We start from the raw sequence: 19,792 nt of genomic DNA, 5'->3' as shown, positions 1-19,792 counted from the left end.
AATTACTTCTCTGTTTGGTGTGCCGTTAAACATTTGCATGATAATTTCTCCCTCCTTTCTGTTGGCTGAGCCTTGCCAGATTGCCTCAGCGTGAATTGAAACGGCTGCTCTTGCTTTCAGAAGCTGGTTAAAGTCTACTTAAAGCTAAAGTGTATTTTTTCTTTCTCTCTCTCTCTCTCTCTTTTTCTCATGTCAATGCTTAATATGCCAAGAGTAAGTAAGCCATTATTAAGTTGTTCCTTTGAAAAGGCACTTTTAAAACATTGCTTGTTTGTTTGATTGTCCTGACCAGCCTGGCACATTGGCTCAACCGATGGTAAGTTTGGGGTGGGACTATCGATTTAGTTTTGTTTTCTTAATTCCAATACCCAAGTGTTCTTTTCATGTCATTTAAGTGGTTCAGCATTTGATTTTTGGTCATCATGCTGCTCCAAATGTTGACGCATGTTAAATACCTTTAAAGCAGAGCATTCTGTCAGGTCTGGCTCCCAAAGAGAAGCATTTTCATTTTCTTTGTTTTTGAATCTGAACTGTTTTTTTTTTTTTTTTTTTGGCCTTCTGCCAGGTCAACTGTCTCTCTCTGAGAATGAGTGTGAGGGGTGAAGAGGGATCTTTGATGTGGGCTTTCATTTCCTGATAGTACTCGTTGTTGTTCTGCGACATTCACATCTCATCTCACCACTAGTGAGCGCTTGTGCGAGGTCTGAGGCCGAAACCGTCCTCAGAGTCATTTTCAACTGTTCTCATTTCCATTTCTTCAAGATCACAAATACCTTGAACAGAGTACTTTTTCCTCTCAAATACTGTAATCGGGAGTTTCCGTTATGCGCAGTCATAGCTGATGACATTTCTGTTTTACAGTAATGTGGTACTTAATCTAAAAGTTCAGATCTAGTTTACACTTCACATGTAATCAGAATTCATATATTTTTTCTTTTCCCTCTCCTTCTAGGAACAAGAGCAGCTATTCATATAGACTTATTTAGACTATAAACTTTAGTCATTGATTGTAGGCACCACTACTTTTTTCCCCCAACAGTTTTTTTTAACAGTAGTTTGACATAAACAAAAAAGCTGTGAAGGGGTAGAAGTACAGGCAGTGTGTGGTGTAGTCCCAAGTCTAATAAAGTGTGTGTGTGTGTGTGTGTGTAAATGCCACTGTATTTTTCCAGACATTTCACAGTATTCAATTTGCTTTTGGATTTTGTTTCTACCCATTTTGATCAAAAACTAGCAGAGCATAAGATTAGAAAAGTTTAATATAAGTAAAATAAGGTAAAAATGAGTAAAGTTATTTTCATTAAATTAACACAAGCAATAATCATTTTTCATTTATGACCAGCAGTTTTTACCTATATTTTTTTTCATTATTGCTAAAGCTTTTTAAATATATGAAAAAATATGAAGGGTCTTCTGTGGAAAATTTTGAGTGAACTTGAATTGATTCATTAAAACGGGCGCTTTATACCGATTCACAGTACTTATCTGGGTTTACTGGCACCATCTTCAGCAAAAAACAAATAAAAAGGCATCCAAGAATGATTTGATGAGTGAATTGCACAAAAATTCTTCTTGTAGTTCTGAATTTGGCCATTGGAATTACTGCATTTCTATACACCACAGTTTGTTACATGTCAAATTAAATATGGCATCTACCAGAAGGCCCACAACAGCTTTTCCCAGAGTTGGACTAATAGATGGCCTTGTTGTATTTGTGTGTATCTCTGCAGGTCCCTCAGGTTACAGATGGAGAGACTACAGTGCCCTGGCCGTCGTCCTGGCAGGAATGGCCTTTGGCTTCCATCATCTCTACCGGGTGCGTGTCGAAGTGCCACCAATAGCCTATTTCTCAAAATGTGTTTATTATTCTGAGAACTCAAGCTTTTCCCAGCATTTCTACTTTTGTATGTGTTTTTTACATTGATGATGTAAATCGCTGTGGTTACAGTGTATCGTCATCGGAATGAGCTCATCTCAACCCCTAGATCTTTCTGTTTTCCCTTTCGGAAAAACCCCATATGCAGTGCTCTTGCTGCTTTCCAGTACTATCACAACATGGGTTTGTACGTGGGCACGGATGGGTGCGAGTAAGGGAGAGACCCTGTTTCTCAGTGACATTAAGCCCACACTGCCCACATGAGCATGTGGACTCCATTACTGTGTTGTATAAGAGAAAGAATAATGAAGCAGTGGCCTTTAAGAGAGCATTTACAATTGTTTGGAACTCCCGTGATGTCATGATTAGGAATGTATGTTTAGCTTCCTAAGCTTCCGTCTGTACTCGGCTACTCCAGGCAATCAGTCCCTCTGCTGCTCTCAGCACAAAGCCAGTAGCCCACATGACAGCTCTTACTAATGTAGTGAGCCAAACCCATGTCATTTTAACAGAAAAAGTCACATTTTCCTTTGACGTGAGTCTGTGTTTTACAATCTGAAACTGTAGCTTCAGTACTTAAAGTGATGTTTTGAGAATGTGACTTCAACTCTCATTTTTAGAGAGTAGTGAGTGAACTTTCATTTTCACTCATTCTCATAACTGGTCCCTGCTCAGGAAGTCATTACTTTTACTATTCCTATATCATTGTTGCTATCATTATTTGAACAAACCCTAATCCTAGTTAAGTGTTTGTTTAAATAGTAATAAACCTGAAGTATTACATTTGTAGTTTACTAACACATTAGATTGATTAATAGTGACAGTAAAGACTTTGATGTTCTTTCAATAAAAATCTAATAAACATTGTTCTTTGGAACTTTCTATTAATCAAAGAATACTGGGGGGGGGGGGAATTATGAATAGTTTCTAATACTAATTGTTGTTAGTGTCTAGTTGTTTTTAGTTATTTCACAAAATCACTGTTTTTACTGTACTGTATTTAGGATCAAATAAGTGCATCATTGGTGAGCATAAGAGACTTCTTTTAAAAATATTACAACAATTAATTTCATTAAAAAAAACATTAAGTCTTACCAACCCTAAACTTTTGAATGATAGTATGAACCACAAGCAAATTTACTAAAAGACTATATAAGATTTTTGCTTGGCAGAAAATAAAATGGGAATGATTAGTGATGACAGTATAATAGAGACCTCTTTGACTAGAAATGTTCTAGCAACATACAAAAAGCACTCCAAACTCAACCAAGTTCGCGACGCCACCGTTCACAATACTCTTAGCATTATTAAATAGATTTTTGTGCATGCAAACGACACTCGCATTTTCTTTAAAAATGCAAAAATGTCCTTCTTTTTACTCTCTTTAACTCTTTTGCTCGCTTGTTTCTCACTTTCGTTCTTTGAGCGATCACACAGTTTGTGGTTCTCCAGTCCCCCGCTTGCGTCTCTGCTGTTCGGAGGATGTGTGCCCGTGGCTGGAGGTGCTGTTCCCTGGTGCGAGAGCTCTCACTGCTGTCATGTCAAAGGAACGGCTCACCGGTGCCACCATATGCCCCGGCCTCCTCCACCACTTTATTCATGCTATAGAGCACATTGTAAACAGTGCTCACAGCAGCTCTCTTATTAACTTCCCCTGGTGTTGACACTCATTCTGATTTTTTTCAACTTAAAAGTGTTTATTACTTACGCCGGTGTCAACAACGGTTGCGCCGCTGTGAAAACCTGTTAAGGCCAACTGTTTTCCAGACGGAGAGCCTGCACACACACATTACACTTTCCAGCACCCAGCTATTCACCAAATGCCAGATTAATCTCCTCATCTATGTGCTGTATGTTTGTCTGGGGAAACAAATCGACGTGTGCATTTGGAAATAAAACTGTGATGGCATGAGAACCAGTCAGCAGCTACTGGGAGCGCTAGCCATCTGACCTTTGCTGCTTATTCTCAGTGTCTGGAGATGTTGTTCTACAAGGCTTAAACTCTGACAAGCAATTGTCCTTAGAAGGTGACATGTTCAAATGGAGAAGCCAGCCTGTGGGCTAAAAGACTTAATGATGATGAACCCAGATGCCCTGATGCTTAATTCTTGGCCTCTGTGTCAGCCATTGAGACAAATTGCTCTGGATGAAGTGAGGAAACCACAAGACTTTTGAGAGGGATTCAAAAAACAAAAGGTCTTGTTTTTTTTCAGCATGAATGCAGGCCTATTAATCATAATTCATATAATGATGTTTTATCTGCTGTTGCCAAACACAGTACTGAATGTGATTCTGTGAAATCAAGCTCAAGAACTAGCATTGTTAGAATTTTTCCCTTCTTTTTTTCTTCTCCCACATCCTCGTTTAATATCATATTGTACTGATACACTGTAAGCTTTAATAAAACAAGCTGTCTTTATCCAGCCTCTCTCAAATTTAGCTTTAACAAGTATGTTTCATTCAAATGAATCATTTCTATTCAGTTTCAAAAAGGATTGAGACAGTTTTTGAATTTGTAGTTGTATTTTTTGTAAATTTATTTTGCTCAAGATTAACACCTAATTGTGATCATTATTAGAATAGCATATTAGAATAATTTCTGAAGGAACGTGTGATGCCTAAGACTGGAGTAATAACTGCTAATAATTCACAGAAATTATTTATTTAAAATAGTTTCTTATCAAACATGTTGTACAGCTCTCAAAAACGAAATCACGAGAGTTTATGAATATAAGAAGCCTTCAGTGAGGGTTTGACTATGCTAACACTAATAGATCAGCCCTTTGTCTATTTTTCGACGTGTAACAACAGAGCGTGTCCTGGTCCGCTGGCCTGTTTTCCCTGTTCCTGAGTGGAATTCTAATAGCGTGCCGTGTTTTTAATTGCAGAAATACATCCTTCCCCTCATTAAGGGCAGCAAAGAGGACAAGAAGCATCTGCAGCGGATCGAGAGCAACATCGCGGAAATGAGTGGCACGCTGACACAGACAGGTGAAGATTAATATCTTCATCACTTTTTCCTCCTTAACATTTTCCTTCATTTATCTGTCGCCAAAATCTGCTCACATTTTACAAATGACGGTCCTGTCATTTTGCTTTAATTTGAAATTGCTTGTTTACTGTCAGCTCAGCTTCTATTAATTACGTTTCGCTGAAAAGCTCTTAACCTCAGAATATTAATGAGGGGAAGAGGAATGACAGCGTTTCTTTTTTTTTTTTTGGTCTTAACTGCATGGCAAGAAAGTTCATTTTAATTTTCGGTGTGGTGGTGTGGCTCTCCGGTTGGGCCCCGAACACGCTGGTGATTAAGTGTGTGGTGACAGGTGTGTCTCCCGCATTGGACAGGTGAGGAATCTCCGCTAGTCTGTCAGAGAGGGATGCCTCTCCTCTCTCCTCCTCCTCTCTTTACCCACTACGCAGGCGGTGTAATTAAACATTCCGGCAACCATGAAAGCGGGACACTTCCCGAAGAAACTTTGTCTCGTTAGTGCCACATTCTGCTTGCAGCTGGGTGGCTCCTTCTGTGTAAATGACAATTCACTCTTGCAATGTTTCATTTATTTATTTATTCTAAAGAAAGAAAATGCAGGATAAATGATGCAGTTTATTTTATTACAGTTTTCATAAAGAAAGACTCTGATATTTGTCTGGTTAAGGTTTTGTTCTAAACCTCTAAACTTTCACATTTCATTTGAACTGAATTACTTCTCATGAAACTGAAAGGGATTTTTAGTGAATAATTTCAGAGATAGCTGTGCTTTTTTATTATTTAAAAAAAATCTATTTGTAATGTTTATTGAAAAAAAAATATGTGACTAGAATATTCGCTATTCAAGATCAAGCTATGCGAGAAGACACGTTTGACAAGTTTAATGCTGAAATGCAATTGGTTTTTATATATGTGTGTGTGTGTGTGTGTGTGGTGTGTGTGTATCCAAAGTGACTTATGGATAAAAGCGTCTGCTAAATGAATAAATGTAAATATATATGTGTATGTGTATATATATACATGTATGTATGTGTATATATATATATATATATATATATATATATATATATATATATATATATATATATATATATATATATATATATATCCTGTATTTCTAGGTGGCATGCATTTATTTTTATTTTTAGGCATGCAAGTTCATTTTAATTTTATAAAGCAGTGTTTCCTGAAGTGCCACAGTAAAACCTATATGATCATTCATATGATAATTTTGAATATTATTTTCACTTGTAAATTTTCAGTCTAAATTGAGTGTAATGAGTAAAAGTGCCCAGTACTGTTAAAAAAAAAATCCCTCCCCCAGCTGGCTAAACATATTTCTGCTATGTTAAGCTTTTCGTTTCAGCCTAGCTGAATACCATGTACACATTTGAATTTTGAAAATTGTTTATATACGCAGTCCATAAAGGTGTAACAATACATGCAAAGCAGGCATTCTTGCCATATAATAGACAAAAAACTTTGTCATTTATGAAGTACACTTGGCATTTAGCCATATTAATATTTGCCTTATAAAACCATGGAAATGATCTGGATCTATGCATGGATTTCTGGTCTCAGCGTAGTCTTCTGTTATGCATATAGTATTGTTTTCAATATCCCGGAGATCAAAATAAGCAAATTTGAGGCATATAGGGTAAAGGTGAGTGATTTTAGTCAACTGCATTTTTTGAATTACATTGCCCATTGCCCAGTTTTTGGTTTGGGGAGGATTACTGAAAGGCCAGTCGATTGTGAGCATTGCGTGCAAGCTTGATGTGGGTTTCTTTATCTGATTATGAAATGAGCCTCTTCATTGGCATTTTGGTTCATATATGCAAAAAAAAAAAAAACCTTCCTTTGCCTGTCTGGCCTCATTTTGTTTGGTTTTTAGCAGGATTCCTGTTTTGTTTAGTGTCGAATTCAAATTCAGATGATAAGTACTCGTATTGTTCCGGACTGAAGCTGCTTTTCATATTTCCTTTGTGAAACACTTGTTCCTGAGAATCTTTTTTTTTTTTTTTTTTTTTTAGCTCTCTCTCCCTCCTTCCCTCTGCCTCTCTGTCGTTTTCCCCTGGAAGAGCCGTACCTACCCCCAGTCACTCAGTCAGTCACACCGCTGATCTAATTTGCTGTGGCTGCAGTAGCCAAGTTGCTATTGCAGTTAATGACTGTTTCAGTTAACAGTTTGGGAGAGGGTTGCAATTACGGAGTGAGTTTCCCCCTCTTCTCACAACGTTGAGTTATAGCAAGTGACTGCCGCTCTTGCCAATTGCCCGCACTCCTTTGTTAAAAGTTCATGTATTTCTCTAGTGCCAAGTGCATTGGAATGCTGTATTCCTTTGAATATGGCATACTCCTGCAGTCTTTAAATTAGTATAGGCCTTGACTCCCATTATGATTTCCCAACAACTTTCCACACACAATTAATGAACAGGTCTTGGAAGCATTTTGTCACATGCACACACTCACACTCGTGCCGGCTGTATTGGAATTGTGCAAGCTGCTTGATCTCTTTGTCTAAAGAGAGCATATTGGTGACCAGCTGGCCAATAAAGGCTCAGACAGGCCCGGACATATGCAGTGTACATTATATTGAGATATTTACTGAATAATTTACGCTATACACACTGTCTGCCTCCTCACAGCAGCTGTGAAGCCACTTGTAGGATCTCCGATTCAGCCAATTGTTTTCTCCAAGAGATCGTTTATGGAAACCCGAGCCACACTAAATGGAGGCATTATTTCTTGTGTTTTGAGTATGAAGTGAGTGTTTGTGGGTTTAGAGGTCTGGTGCAGTTGCTGCTCGTTCTCAGTGTAAAATGATTCGAATTGCTGTTGACGTAGGCTGTGGATGGTATTCCTGTTTTATTTTGGCTTTATTTCAGACCTTTTAACTATTTTATTCATAGTTATAGTTAACATAAACATAAAACCCATAATAAACATGATTTCTCATCGTGTCCTCTTTTGGAAGGCCAAACAAAGTAGTTTTGCTTTCACAGTGAAATACGGCATGGCGGTGGCGCCAACAATACTACAATGAGAATAAAAGGTACGCATTATTTCTTTTCTTGAACATCTGGGCGGAGTTATGCAAATCTTCTGACATAGTGATGTAGATATGTGGGGGCGTGTTAGAACGAGCCGTTTTAGGGGGTTGTGGATGAGTCTTAACTTTTATAAAGAATATCTCTTTGGATTTGAGACTTTAGTCTTTGCAACTTCACAGATCTTTTTTATGCATTAAGAGATTGTAACACTCCAGAGAGAAAGGAAAAATTTAAGTCACATCATATGACCCCTTTAATAGTTTGGAGCAACATGAGGATAAATAAAGGCAGAATTAAATATGTTTTCAGAGAAAGCTAACAAATCGTATTTCAGATTTCTTGTTAATACTAATGCACTAATCTGAAAAGACAAGTTTGTACCATCATTATTATTCAGCAAGGACAATTTCCGTGTCTGTTATTTTGTAAGTAGTCACCTAATGAGACAGACGAAGGCTGTGAGAGAAAGGAACATGTAACAGCTCTTAAGCAGAAAGTGGAAAGGCTGTTTCTATGAAAGGAGAGCCCTGGAACTGTGCGCCAGAGAGCCAACAGTCGGCAGCTAATAATATCTGCTGATGTTAATCTAATTAGAGTTGATTTAACACTTTACAGAGCATGATTTATAGAGGCGTTTATTGGTTTTCTGTAACATAATCAGTTTGGAAACTTAATGCATTGTTTGGGAATGCATGTGTGACTGGAAACAGGGGGAGAGCAACTTGTGCTCTGGGTTATTTGAAATGATACCCCCATTAATAACACCAACTCTGGCCCTGCTAGGGCTGTTTTTCTTGAGCTTTCTCTAATCCTCGGGACCAGCACAATCTGACAATAATTCAATCTTCAGAGAGGGAGGAAAATGAGCTGTATTTAGTAAGATTAGTGAGGACAGTAGTCTAGCCCTCCTGCCTCCCAAATGAGCAGGGGTTTTTTTCCATCTTGTTGATTGTTTGGAGAGTTCTATAGAGCCAGCGTTTCAAACCCATGCTAATGGAGGTTAAGAGACCCTGATATGATATGAGAGCAGACGCAGGTGATTAATCTTGTACAAATAGAGGTGTCTTATATTACTGATTGAGCTGAAGGCTAAATCAAAGAGAAAACCACTGCATGTTAATCGTCGGTAATGCTTTCAAACAAACCGATACGTAGGTTTGCACTGGATCTTGAATAAAGCTGCTGTTTCTTTGCTCGTGAAGTTCTGGTAATTGTTTTGGGTGTAGTCTTATCTTCATTTTTGTGTTTTTGGATGCAGTCACCCAGTTGCAGATGACCCTGGCTTCAGTGCAGGAGCTGCTGGTAGAGCAACAGAAGAAAATACAGGAGCTGACACAAGAGCTGGCTAACTCACAGGTAATCAGACAACACTTGCCACAATGGTGAACGGGAGAAAGAAAACTATAATGATGTAAATTCCGTCATCATTTACTCACGCTCGTTTCATGTTGTTCTAAACTCATAAGGCTTTCTTTCCTCTATGGACCACAAAAAAAGATATTTCACAGAAAATTCAGCATTCTCTTTTTGGTGATAGACAATAGTCCATATTACTTCTTAGGTAGTGTTTACACCTAGGTATCTTCTCTTAGAAATCTTAAAGATCTAATGAAGTCAAACAATATTTATATTTGAATAACAAGGCAAAATTTAAGTCGTGGTTTACTGAAAATCTTCCCCTTTAACTTTATTAAATTCAAATAACATGCAGCAAGGAATAATGATTCAGGTTTGACGTCAATAAGACACAAAAACTTGTCATTTGACATAATTAATGTTAAACCTGGTTTGTTTATTTTTGAATCAAATGTAAGTGCAAATGAGATTGGAGAGATGCAGTATCCAAAGTATCCAGTAAATAATGCCTTTATGCCTTTTCTTCTCACATAAAGCCTGTTGTATCTACATTTGTTAAAAAAAGGATTTGGAACAGAATGAGGTGACCTAAATGAAATCACTTTGTTTTGGGTGAGCTAACCCTTTACAGTTTGTCAGGTAGTGCTGTAGTTACACATAAGTGTCCATATGTGAAACAAAGCAACATTTTTGTTTGATTCAACAGAAGTGACTAATACAATCTGAACATTCCTCCGGTTTCTGACATTCCTGTTACATACTATATGTAGGGAAAGAATGTGATCGAAAACATTTTTGTCAGTGTTTTTTGTTGTATAGACATCATCAGAGAACATAATTCCTTGTGCATTACGTAAGCACTATTAAACTGCGTAATCAACAGGTCAGAAATGCAGAATTTGCCTTTCATCCTCTGAAATTCCTTAGATATAGAGAGTGCGGTTACTGTAAAACTTGAAAAGAAAGCATCGAGAGAAAAAAATAAAACCTAAAGGAATTTTTTTTATCTACAATGGTTGCATTCCTCCCTGGTTATATCATTTCTCTCAGAGATATTATGAATGATAGTCTTCACTTGTTTTGTTGATCTGTTGAGTTTAAATGCAGCCTCCAGTGTGCATTTTCCTAAGGTTCTTTGCTGTGCTCTTGTTTCAGGGGCGCAGCCTCTATAAAACAAGGCCACTTTGAGTTTAAAACAACACAGGGCATTTTTCAGTGGCACTGAGACTGATCCCTCACCCTGATGTAAATATTAGTGGTGACAGAACTCATATGCTGCTGAGAAGAGAAAAATGAGCAGGATAAGGCATGTCATGGGAGCTCTATAAAGAACGTGTACAACCATCTCCAGAACACTCAAGCAAGCAATCCAGGGACAGGATGTGACCCCACGCTGATCTCTCCTGTATCTGTCATTTGATTTCTGCTGATTTCATCTGGGCTGAAACCTCATTTAACCCCCACCCATACTGCAACTAGAACAGATGGACCGGTAGGATTTTCTTAGAGGCCTGTCAATTAAAGAATTACGAAGGAAACTTTTATTGTTCATAAATAATGCTTGGGAATGTTGCCTGTACAGTTAGTTTGTATATATGTTGTGTATTGTTCATAATTAATAGCTTTTAAATTTAGCTGGTTTATGAAGCTGCAGGGCTGTGTAAGGGAGGATTTTTATCACAGGTGGCAGCACATAAACCGTACATCACAGGTTAAAAGTGTTAACATATATAAATATGTAAGTAGTAATATATTAATATGAATAATTTTATTATAATATAAACTAATTTTTAAATATGAAACAAATATACTTATAAGAATAATACATATTATTAGTTATTTGAAGTAGTAATTGTACATTATGAAGTTATTATAGTAAATATGTAGAATATAGTCATTTATATTGGTTAAAAAATGTTTGGTTTTCAATTTTGAGAAACTAACAAAAGCTAAATGAATGGATGAATACATTTTCTATAATATAAATAAATATTTTTTAAATGTGGAACAGTTACAAATTAAAAAGTTTAATTAATAAATATTATATGTAGCTATTCTTATTGGTTTTCACTTTTGAGAAACATTAACAAAAGCTCATTTATGTATTTATTTGTACTACTATGCCACACAACCCACAGTAATGAGAATAAGGAGTGCGCAGAAAGATACAGAATTCATCTTTGTTGTTTGTCTGTTGTGGCAGTTCTGATTTTGTTGTCTTTATCACATGCTAATTTAATGCATTATGATGTCATTATCTTTCACAAGAATGCTCATGATGATACAGCCTTCAAATCTTTTCTGAAGACACGTGTTTATTATCTATAAAGAAAAGTCATCTGAGGGAAATCGCCTGCTGAAAACACATTGCCATACCTCAGAAAGTGAAACGCTACACACATTGTTTCTTACGATACTCTGATAAATCATTTCGTAACGGGCTCCAAAAAGCGCTTTGGAATCACAACTGAGGGTGTGTTTTATGTCCACAGCTTGTTTAGCGCATGGGTGTTTTACTGAAGCATCTGGATCCCGTAGGAAAACATATGCAAACACATCTGGCCTGAAATTGAAGTGAAAATATGAATCTCTCACCCTCAAGTTTGCAAGAATTGCAGACTCACCACAACGTTTTCCCCTCCAACATCCTTCCGTCACCCTGTAGAAGTTTGTCATCTATAAACTGAATTACCAAATAATCTTCAGTTCACCTCTTCTGTTAAAGAGACTCGCCTCCACTAGTTCCAGAAAAACATTGATCTATTGTTCAAAACACTTAAGGTCATCACCCACACAGCTGCTCTAAGTCAAGTAAAAATGGCTAAAATTCTCTGTCAAATTCTAGATTAAATTAAAAAGCTTCATTTGTCATGAGTGCCCTGCCGGAAAGCAGCAGTGTGTATAAAGTACACTTCACATCTAAATGCCCATTAAACAAATCTTAAAGTCTACTTTGCGCTGACATCTACTAACATTTTGTTTTGAGAAATGCGGGGCCCTGTTGTCTAGAGCCATATGGGAAGTTCGGGAAATTATTTTCAGGTTCAGAGCATGAAATTAAAGACACGTGTGGCGCCTTTTGGCTGTGCATCATTGTCATTGTGTGGTTTTCTGAGTTGCCTACTTGGGGTTCTAAACTCTGTGTAGAATGTCTATATAACCTGAAACACATGGAGACTCCTGTTTCCTCAGCTGCCATGTAAACATTTTTATACTGTATATCTATATATTTCCAAAGCCACACAAATAAAGTATATTCTGTGTTCTGAGGGACTATTTCTCTTTAGTAGTCACTCAAACTCTGGCTATGTTTGTGCTCATAGTTTAACATTTTCTTTTCATGTCATTGGCTATATACTTTGTATTTCCTCAGTGCTCACCTGATTAAATTTACTTGTGCTCACCTGAAGCTGTTATTCAAATGGCCATTGATGAAGTCTTTGTCGACTGATTAAGAAAGTCGGTTGGAACTTCTAGAGAAGTCTTTGTACTGATTAAAGCACTTTATCAGGCAATACAAATCATTACACTTTTGTTTCAATAGTCGACATATTTTTATATATTTAAAATTTATTTTTAGAAGATGCATCATTTTAAATGGATAGTTCACCCAAAAATCTAAATGGTCTTTTACTCACGCTCATATTATTCCAAAGCTGTATGACTTTCTTTTGTAGAACTTCTTTTTGTCCATACAATGGGAGAATGTTCTTTTTTTTTTATGAACTTTCCCTTTAAAAGCAGAATCTGCATTTTTCTGCATCTGATATTTTCAGAGCTAATTCTCTGTGGAATGGATTTAAATATGGTCAAATGTATTCGAGTTGTGGTAGTCTGATGTATTTGCTTATTTCTGGCTATTTTGAGATTATCAGCAAGTGTTTAGCTGCCAGTTTGGTCAGTTTCAAAACTGCTTTGTCAGCTTTATATTTTTTTTAGTGTTAGTAAAGTTTCAGCCAGTTTAAGTACAACTCATTTGCCATCAGTTAACTGTATTGTGAAGAAGAATGTGTATCTTTCGAATTCAATTTAAGAGCTCTTATTTTTAAGCAAAAGCAGCTTGTTCACCTTGATAATATATAATACTGAATAACAGGCAGAATGTTGCATCTCATTCTCCACATATATAAAGTATTATCCTCTTGACTGGATGAGTTTGAATACAATGATAGCTGTTTTTATTAGTGGCTGCTCGTGGAAGATTAGGAGTGCTTCGATTTTTTTTTTTTTTCGCCTTCTGAATAAACCGGCTCAAATAAATTGTACTAGTGTTTTCACCAGAAAACACTCCCTTGGGATTTATTTTCAAGCTGATTCCACCATAAATATACATGCATTAAGCGGAGGAAAAACACATCAGAGAGGGTAGCAGTGGATCAATATGCATTCAGACATTTCTTTACTTGCCTTTCTTAATGCTTTTTAACATTATCTGTTGTTAATGTTCTGCAGACATTTGCTTTAATGTATTCCAAGTCAAGTAAGTACATGCATATACCTCTCTTGTACGGTACGCTCCACCTCCTTAAATAATTACCCAGACTGAGGCAAAGCTTTGTTCACACTTAAGAGGGTGACAGACCCCGATCACACTGCACTGACCCCTCTGACTGGAAGATTGCTCTGCAGTCACAGACATGCAGAGAAAGGCCTTTAGCAGCAATTAAACGGTCATCACTAAATGTGTGCGTGCGCGTTCGGCTCCTGAAATGAAGAATTGCACCCGTGAAACTTTAAACACCACCGGCTGAGAGATTCTTTGTAGCCTCTGTTAAAATATTATTTAGATTTTATGTCCACGCAGTGTAAGCTAAGCCTCAGAAGCAATTATTTTTTTTCCCCGTTACAAAGTTAAAATAAGCAAGAGGTACATTCCAGCCTTATTATACTGTGTGCCGTAGGGAGTGTGGGCTTTAGATGGCCATAATGAGGTGAGGCCTGTAATAAGAGTGTCTTCACCAGGCCTATAATGCGCTTTGATTGGATCAGATGTGGCCTCTTCCAAAAAGATGCACTTATCTGAGGGCTTTAGGAGCAGAAAGGAGTCAAAACCTCTATCCCTCCCCAGCCCTCGCTGTAAATGAGTCTGATACTTTTTTTTTTTTTTTTTAGATATGATTCAATTAATTTACTTTAGATTTAATTACACGTTGAAGAGTCCAAGTTATCCCTCTCCTCTCGATAGGGGGTCTCTACTTTCTAACTAGCCATCCCCAGTGACCCTGATATTCTTAATTACACTTTTATTTTCCTTTTCCCCCCAGTCCTTTTTTCACTTCCTCTTCCCGCTCTCATTTTTAGCCCCTCAGCAGGCAGAACAAATGGAATGGGGAAGATGTGGACCGTTTGTTTGTGGAATGTTCATAGAGTCAATGGCTCCATGTAGCCGCTTGAGAGCCCGGTTTAATCTGTTAGAACATTTAGAGACCTGAAATAAAAATGTAGAGGTGCTAAAAATCTTTTTCACTGAAGAGGGTTTCTCTTACCAACTGTCTGTCTATTTAAGGAGAAAAATGATGGATGGATTTTTTGGGGCTTTTTTTTTCTTTCTTGAAGTCATTTGCTATTCAAATGTTTGTTGGCCACTTCAATTGGCCATCACTCCCTTCAGCAGTTAGTGATAAGGCTTCTTTTAATAAAAACCTCCCTGACTTAATGAATACTGCCATTGTTGTGCCAGAGACATCTTATCAAACACCTCTGTCCTGCTCAAATCAGCAGTCTGCAATATGGAAAAATATGTAAAAATGACATGATTAATTCTTTTTTTTTTTTTAAGATCCTGACCTTCTAAATAGAGAAGGCACAGTGTAACACTTTAGAATAAGGTTCCATTAGTTAATGTTAGTTAATGTATTAATTAACATGAACAATTAATAATACATTTATTACTGTATTTATTCATCTTCGTTAATGTTAGTTAATGAAAATATAGTTATTCATTGTTAGTTAATGGTAATTCACAGTGCATTAACTAATGTTAACAAGCACAACTTTTGATTTAAATAATGCATTAGTAAATGTTGAAATTAACATGAACTAAGACTTATAAATGCTGTAGAAGGATTGTTCTTGCTTAGTTCATGTTAACGAAAGTAGTTAACTAACATTAACTAATGGAACCTTATTCTAAAGTGTTACCGTAGCTGGGACTCGTCAGTGTAGTTGTAGTTTGATATCAAGACTTTGAAGACTTTCATTGTCTCGTATTGGCAGTTTGAATGCATCAGATTATTGTGTGTTCATTGAGTGACTGACAAATCAAATAAAAAATAAAAAAGTCATGCTTTAACAGATTGCTGATGTTTGTGAAGATTTAGCATATTTTGCATACTAATACAACAGGTTCTGGTAAATTATGGAATTACATTTGCTTCAAGAAGAATGAACGAAACTTTATAAAACTGAACGTAACTTTTTCAGAAACTATCAAAAATATGCCATTACAAAAGAAGAAAAACACAATGCAAATGAAAAAAATGAACTCCGTTGCACAAATGTAACAGGCTCTTCAAATATGCTCCATTCTTTGATCATGATAATGTCAAAGATTCGTTTTCGCTAATCTTGGATTCTGAATGCATTGCAACAGATTTCGCTTATGGTTCGCAGATTTTCGTTGTGCTTTGACACAAATCTCTTGTGGAGGCAAGGCTTAACAGTGATCTAGATGTTAAACCCGCCCCCACGAGAGGTTTGTGTCAAAGCACAATGGAAAAACTGCGAAACGTAAGCGAAATCTGTTGCAGTGAATTCAGAATCCACGATTTGCGAAAACCAATTTAAAAATAAAAGGAAAAAAAAGAATGAAGCATATTTGAAGAGCCTGTTTAATTTGACTGAGTTTTTTTTTTTCATTTTCATTGTTTTTCTTCTTTTGTAATGGCATATTTTTGATAGTTTTTGAAAAAGTTACGTCCAGTTTTATAAAGTTTGTTCATTTTTATTGAAGCAAATGTAATTCCATGATAATATGGGAAGATATGGTAGATCTTTCATATTCTGGGGCAGATCTTCACCTTTACTGACTTAAGGTCAGTTGAGCAAAAATGTAAAGGATAACGATGATTACGTTTACAGAGGGTTCAGAATGATCAGTGGTTAATGGTTTAAGGTGTAGAAAACCTAGTAAATAAGTGTTTTTAGATTTGCTTTCAAAAGGAAAAAGATAGTGATGATCATTTATAATTTTGTCTCTGCAGACCTCATCTGCCACCAACCGCATGCTGGAGTCTCAGAACATCAGTGAACTCAAGGCTGAGATTGTGTCTCTGAAGGGTCTTCTTCTCAGCAGGTAACTTTTTACTTTTTTAAATAAACCTGTGACAATAGATGGCATATTTAATTTGACAGGAACAAAATGTGGCAATGACGGGTGTTCATTTAGAATGGGTGTTAATCTGTCCTCTCACTAAACATAAAAAAAGAAAAGAAAAGAAACTAATATAAAAAATATTACATGTGATCTTGAACCTATTTTCTGATACACAACAGGTGGACATACTGAGCAAACTGTATTTTCCTGTATTTTTTGTTTGTGTAAAATAAATTCTGACATCAAGTTAAGTAATTTTTCTATTCTTTATTTTACAGTGTGTTCAAATTGATGCTCAAAACTAATTAAGATACATGTGCTTAACATTTAACATCCTGAAACAGGCCTTTAGTTGATGTTCCAATCACTGTGGAAATGAGTGGAAAGCATCATTTCTCACTCAGGGCAGCTGATATTAGTATGCCTTGGGATGATTTGGCAGATAAATGTGTCTGGAATGGTTTGATCTGTATGTCATATCATTCTCTTCATTGGGGCATGTAGCTGGAACCGGCTCATTACTGGTTAATGAGGCCTGAAGCATCCAACAGGTTCCCTCGATGCCCCAAGATGGATCTTCCCTCACTTTCATTAATCAGTACTTGATTATGTATGTATCATGCAAATTAATATCTAAGTAATCTCATAGATCTGAAATTCGCACAGATAAAAGCTTTCGTTTGTCTGCTGTTTCATTCTCATTAAGCATTTTAAGATGAGATTACCTTTTTCTTCCAGTTTCTGAATGTTGCATCTGGTTGTCCTTCTCAAGATGTGAGAACTTTGCTGTAAATACGAAGCAAGATCACCATCTGCTCAACTTTTTGCTTTTAAAATTATTTTACCTTTGTTGTGAGGACATGCTTTGTTTTGAATCCGATGGCAGTTGTGAAGCACATATGGACATAATCTCTTATGTACTTTCAAGCTGACAAATCTGTTCATGTTTCCAAAGCACAATAGCTGGAATCACATATTTTAGGCTTTATCAAGCCTGAGGCACAGGTGTTTCCACTGTTGGGCCAAAAGCCGGTGCTTGATCGTGCCTCGTCGGTGCTCGTCTGAGTTTTATTGGCCTGAAGAAAACCTTAGGCTGAAGCGGGCCAGCTAGGGCTAGATGAGTGGTTATGAACAAAGGCGAAGTTTCTCCACGTCTGGAGAGCATCAGCGCTGCGGATCATTTCATAAAGCTAACAGCTATAACACCAGCATTAAAAACTTTTTAAAATAAGTTGAGCTCAAAACTCACTTTGAGTCAGCAGCGAGTGTTTGAAATAACTTGATCCGATGTGGATTATAATCGCTGTACAAAAAAATTTATAAGCAATACAAAAGACTGCATGCTAGGCATTAACAATACCATAGTAAACATGATAAATGCGACCAATTGAAGAAACCTGACATCAGCTTTTTATTCTCTATTACAATCGTATATTCATTTAGTCACATTTTATTTTTCATAAGTCTCATCTCGAGAGTTTAGCTCCACGTAGTGTATGTCGTAAAAATATAATAGCCTAATGGTGTTTGTTCGGGACCTTTTGTAAAAATATAGAAATTATCATTCTTTCTAAATGTGATGTACATAGGTGTAATGTATACAAAATTCATTTTCAGGGGGAAAGAGGAGGCGGGAACCGGCGTTCAAATTAAGCTTTAATAATAAAATAAACACAAAAGAGCGCGACAGCCCTTTGCGGACGACTGTCGTGCACAAACAAAACCAAACACAAAATAGTCCAGGCCTGGTCCTCTCTCGTCGCTCCCCTTTTGTATCCTTCCGATCTCCTCTGTGGGACTCGAGACTGGTGAGTGGAGCAGGTGTCACTCATTTCCCAATCACTCTACCAGCCTCGCTCCATTCCCATGGCTCTCGGCCCCGCCCCACTCATCATAATAGGCTACTGTAACTACAAATAAACAGAAACCGACTCGACTGAATAAGCAGGCTATGTTCATAATGCTTTACTTCTGTGTGACTAATTTTCAATCCTGATCAATTCATTATGATCAATGTATCACTTATTATAGTAAAACATTGATGCTTTTGGATTTAAATATTTAACAAAGCATGCAAACAAATGTTCGCGTTTATCATGTATGTTTTGTGATTGGGCTAGTTCCAGTGACATACCGAAGGTGCGTAGGCACCTATTGTATCTGTTCCCGTTCTTATTATTATTTGTCCTTCTTCCGACTACCAGTCTATGGCAGCCCATAGAACCGATTGTGGGGAATTTGTAATGGTTTGACATTCTGATAGAGGACTGTGCCAACATTAAGTACACCAATTTTGGTGTGTCTAGTTCATTCCCTCTAGTGCCACCAACTGTCCAAAATTGCACTGATATTTCACTAAGATACCTGAGCTCATGATGATTCGATTGCACCATATTAAGTCATTTTCCGTTATAGAAATATGGCCGCCATTTAAATTTTTTTGAAAAAACAGCTTTTTAGAACCTCGTCCTAGACAGTTTGTCCGATTTACACGAAACTTTAACCAGCTCATCTTCAGGCAGTGCTGACCAAAACTTATGGAATTCAAATTGATTCGTCAAACTGTTTTCGATAAACGCTCAAACAAATTTTACGTAGTGCTTGCAAAAACAGCCGTAAGGCTGTATCTCTGCAACAATTTATCGTATTCAGACCAAACTTAGTACATGTCATAAAAAGCATGACCTGAGGCTACATGCTGCGATTCAGTGCAGCGCCACCTACTGGTCCGGAGATATGAAAAATTGCTATTTTTGCTTATAACTTCTGAACAGTTTGTCCAAAAATCATAAAATTGGTCTTGTTAGATTCAAGACTGATATCCAATTTTAACAGGCCACTTTGAATTTTGTGCTAAAATGCTGTATTTTAAGAACAAATCAACAGATTGCTACGAAACATCCATGGTATGGGTCATCAACACAATGTCCTGAAGGAGCATGAGAAGTTTCGAAACAGCGCCACCTAGTGGTGAATTTGTTTTTTCAAATGCTTATAACTTTGGGTGTGGTCAACATATTTTCACGAGACTCATCTATTTGGACTCCAGAAACCTTACTGAGCCCTAAAATACCGCCTTACGGTTTGTATAGTGTTGTGATTTAGCACTTCAAAAACATTTGGCGATATCTTCGAAAACGCTTGTCCAATCGAGACGAAACCACCGTCAGAAGTTTGGAAACATAGGTCGATAGTAAAATTTT

The 19,792-nt window shown here is 37.0% G+C and overlaps 1 protein-coding gene across 1 annotated transcript in view; it reads left to right on the top strand.

Moving 5' to 3' along the window:
* Positions 1-19,792, top strand: part of LOC113065274 (peroxisomal membrane protein PEX14) — a 62,396-nt gene that overhangs the window by 38,957 nt on the left and 3,647 nt on the right. The window contains exons 5-8 of the mRNA XM_026236519.1: positions 1,731-1,816; positions 4,765-4,867; positions 9,177-9,274; positions 16,477-16,568. Of these exons, the coding sequence (XP_026092304.1) occupies positions 1,731-1,816; positions 4,765-4,867; positions 9,177-9,274; positions 16,477-16,568 (379 nt within the window). The remainder of the gene's footprint in view (positions 1-1,730; positions 1,817-4,764; positions 4,868-9,176; positions 9,275-16,476; positions 16,569-19,792) is intronic.

The sequence above is a fragment of the Carassius auratus genome, chromosome 48, assembly GCF_003368295.1.
Source record: "Carassius auratus strain Wakin chromosome 48, ASM336829v1, whole genome shotgun sequence".
Taxonomy (NCBI): domain Eukaryota; kingdom Metazoa; phylum Chordata; class Actinopteri; order Cypriniformes; family Cyprinidae; genus Carassius; species Carassius auratus.
This window is presented reverse-complemented; position numbering and strand designations above follow the sequence as displayed.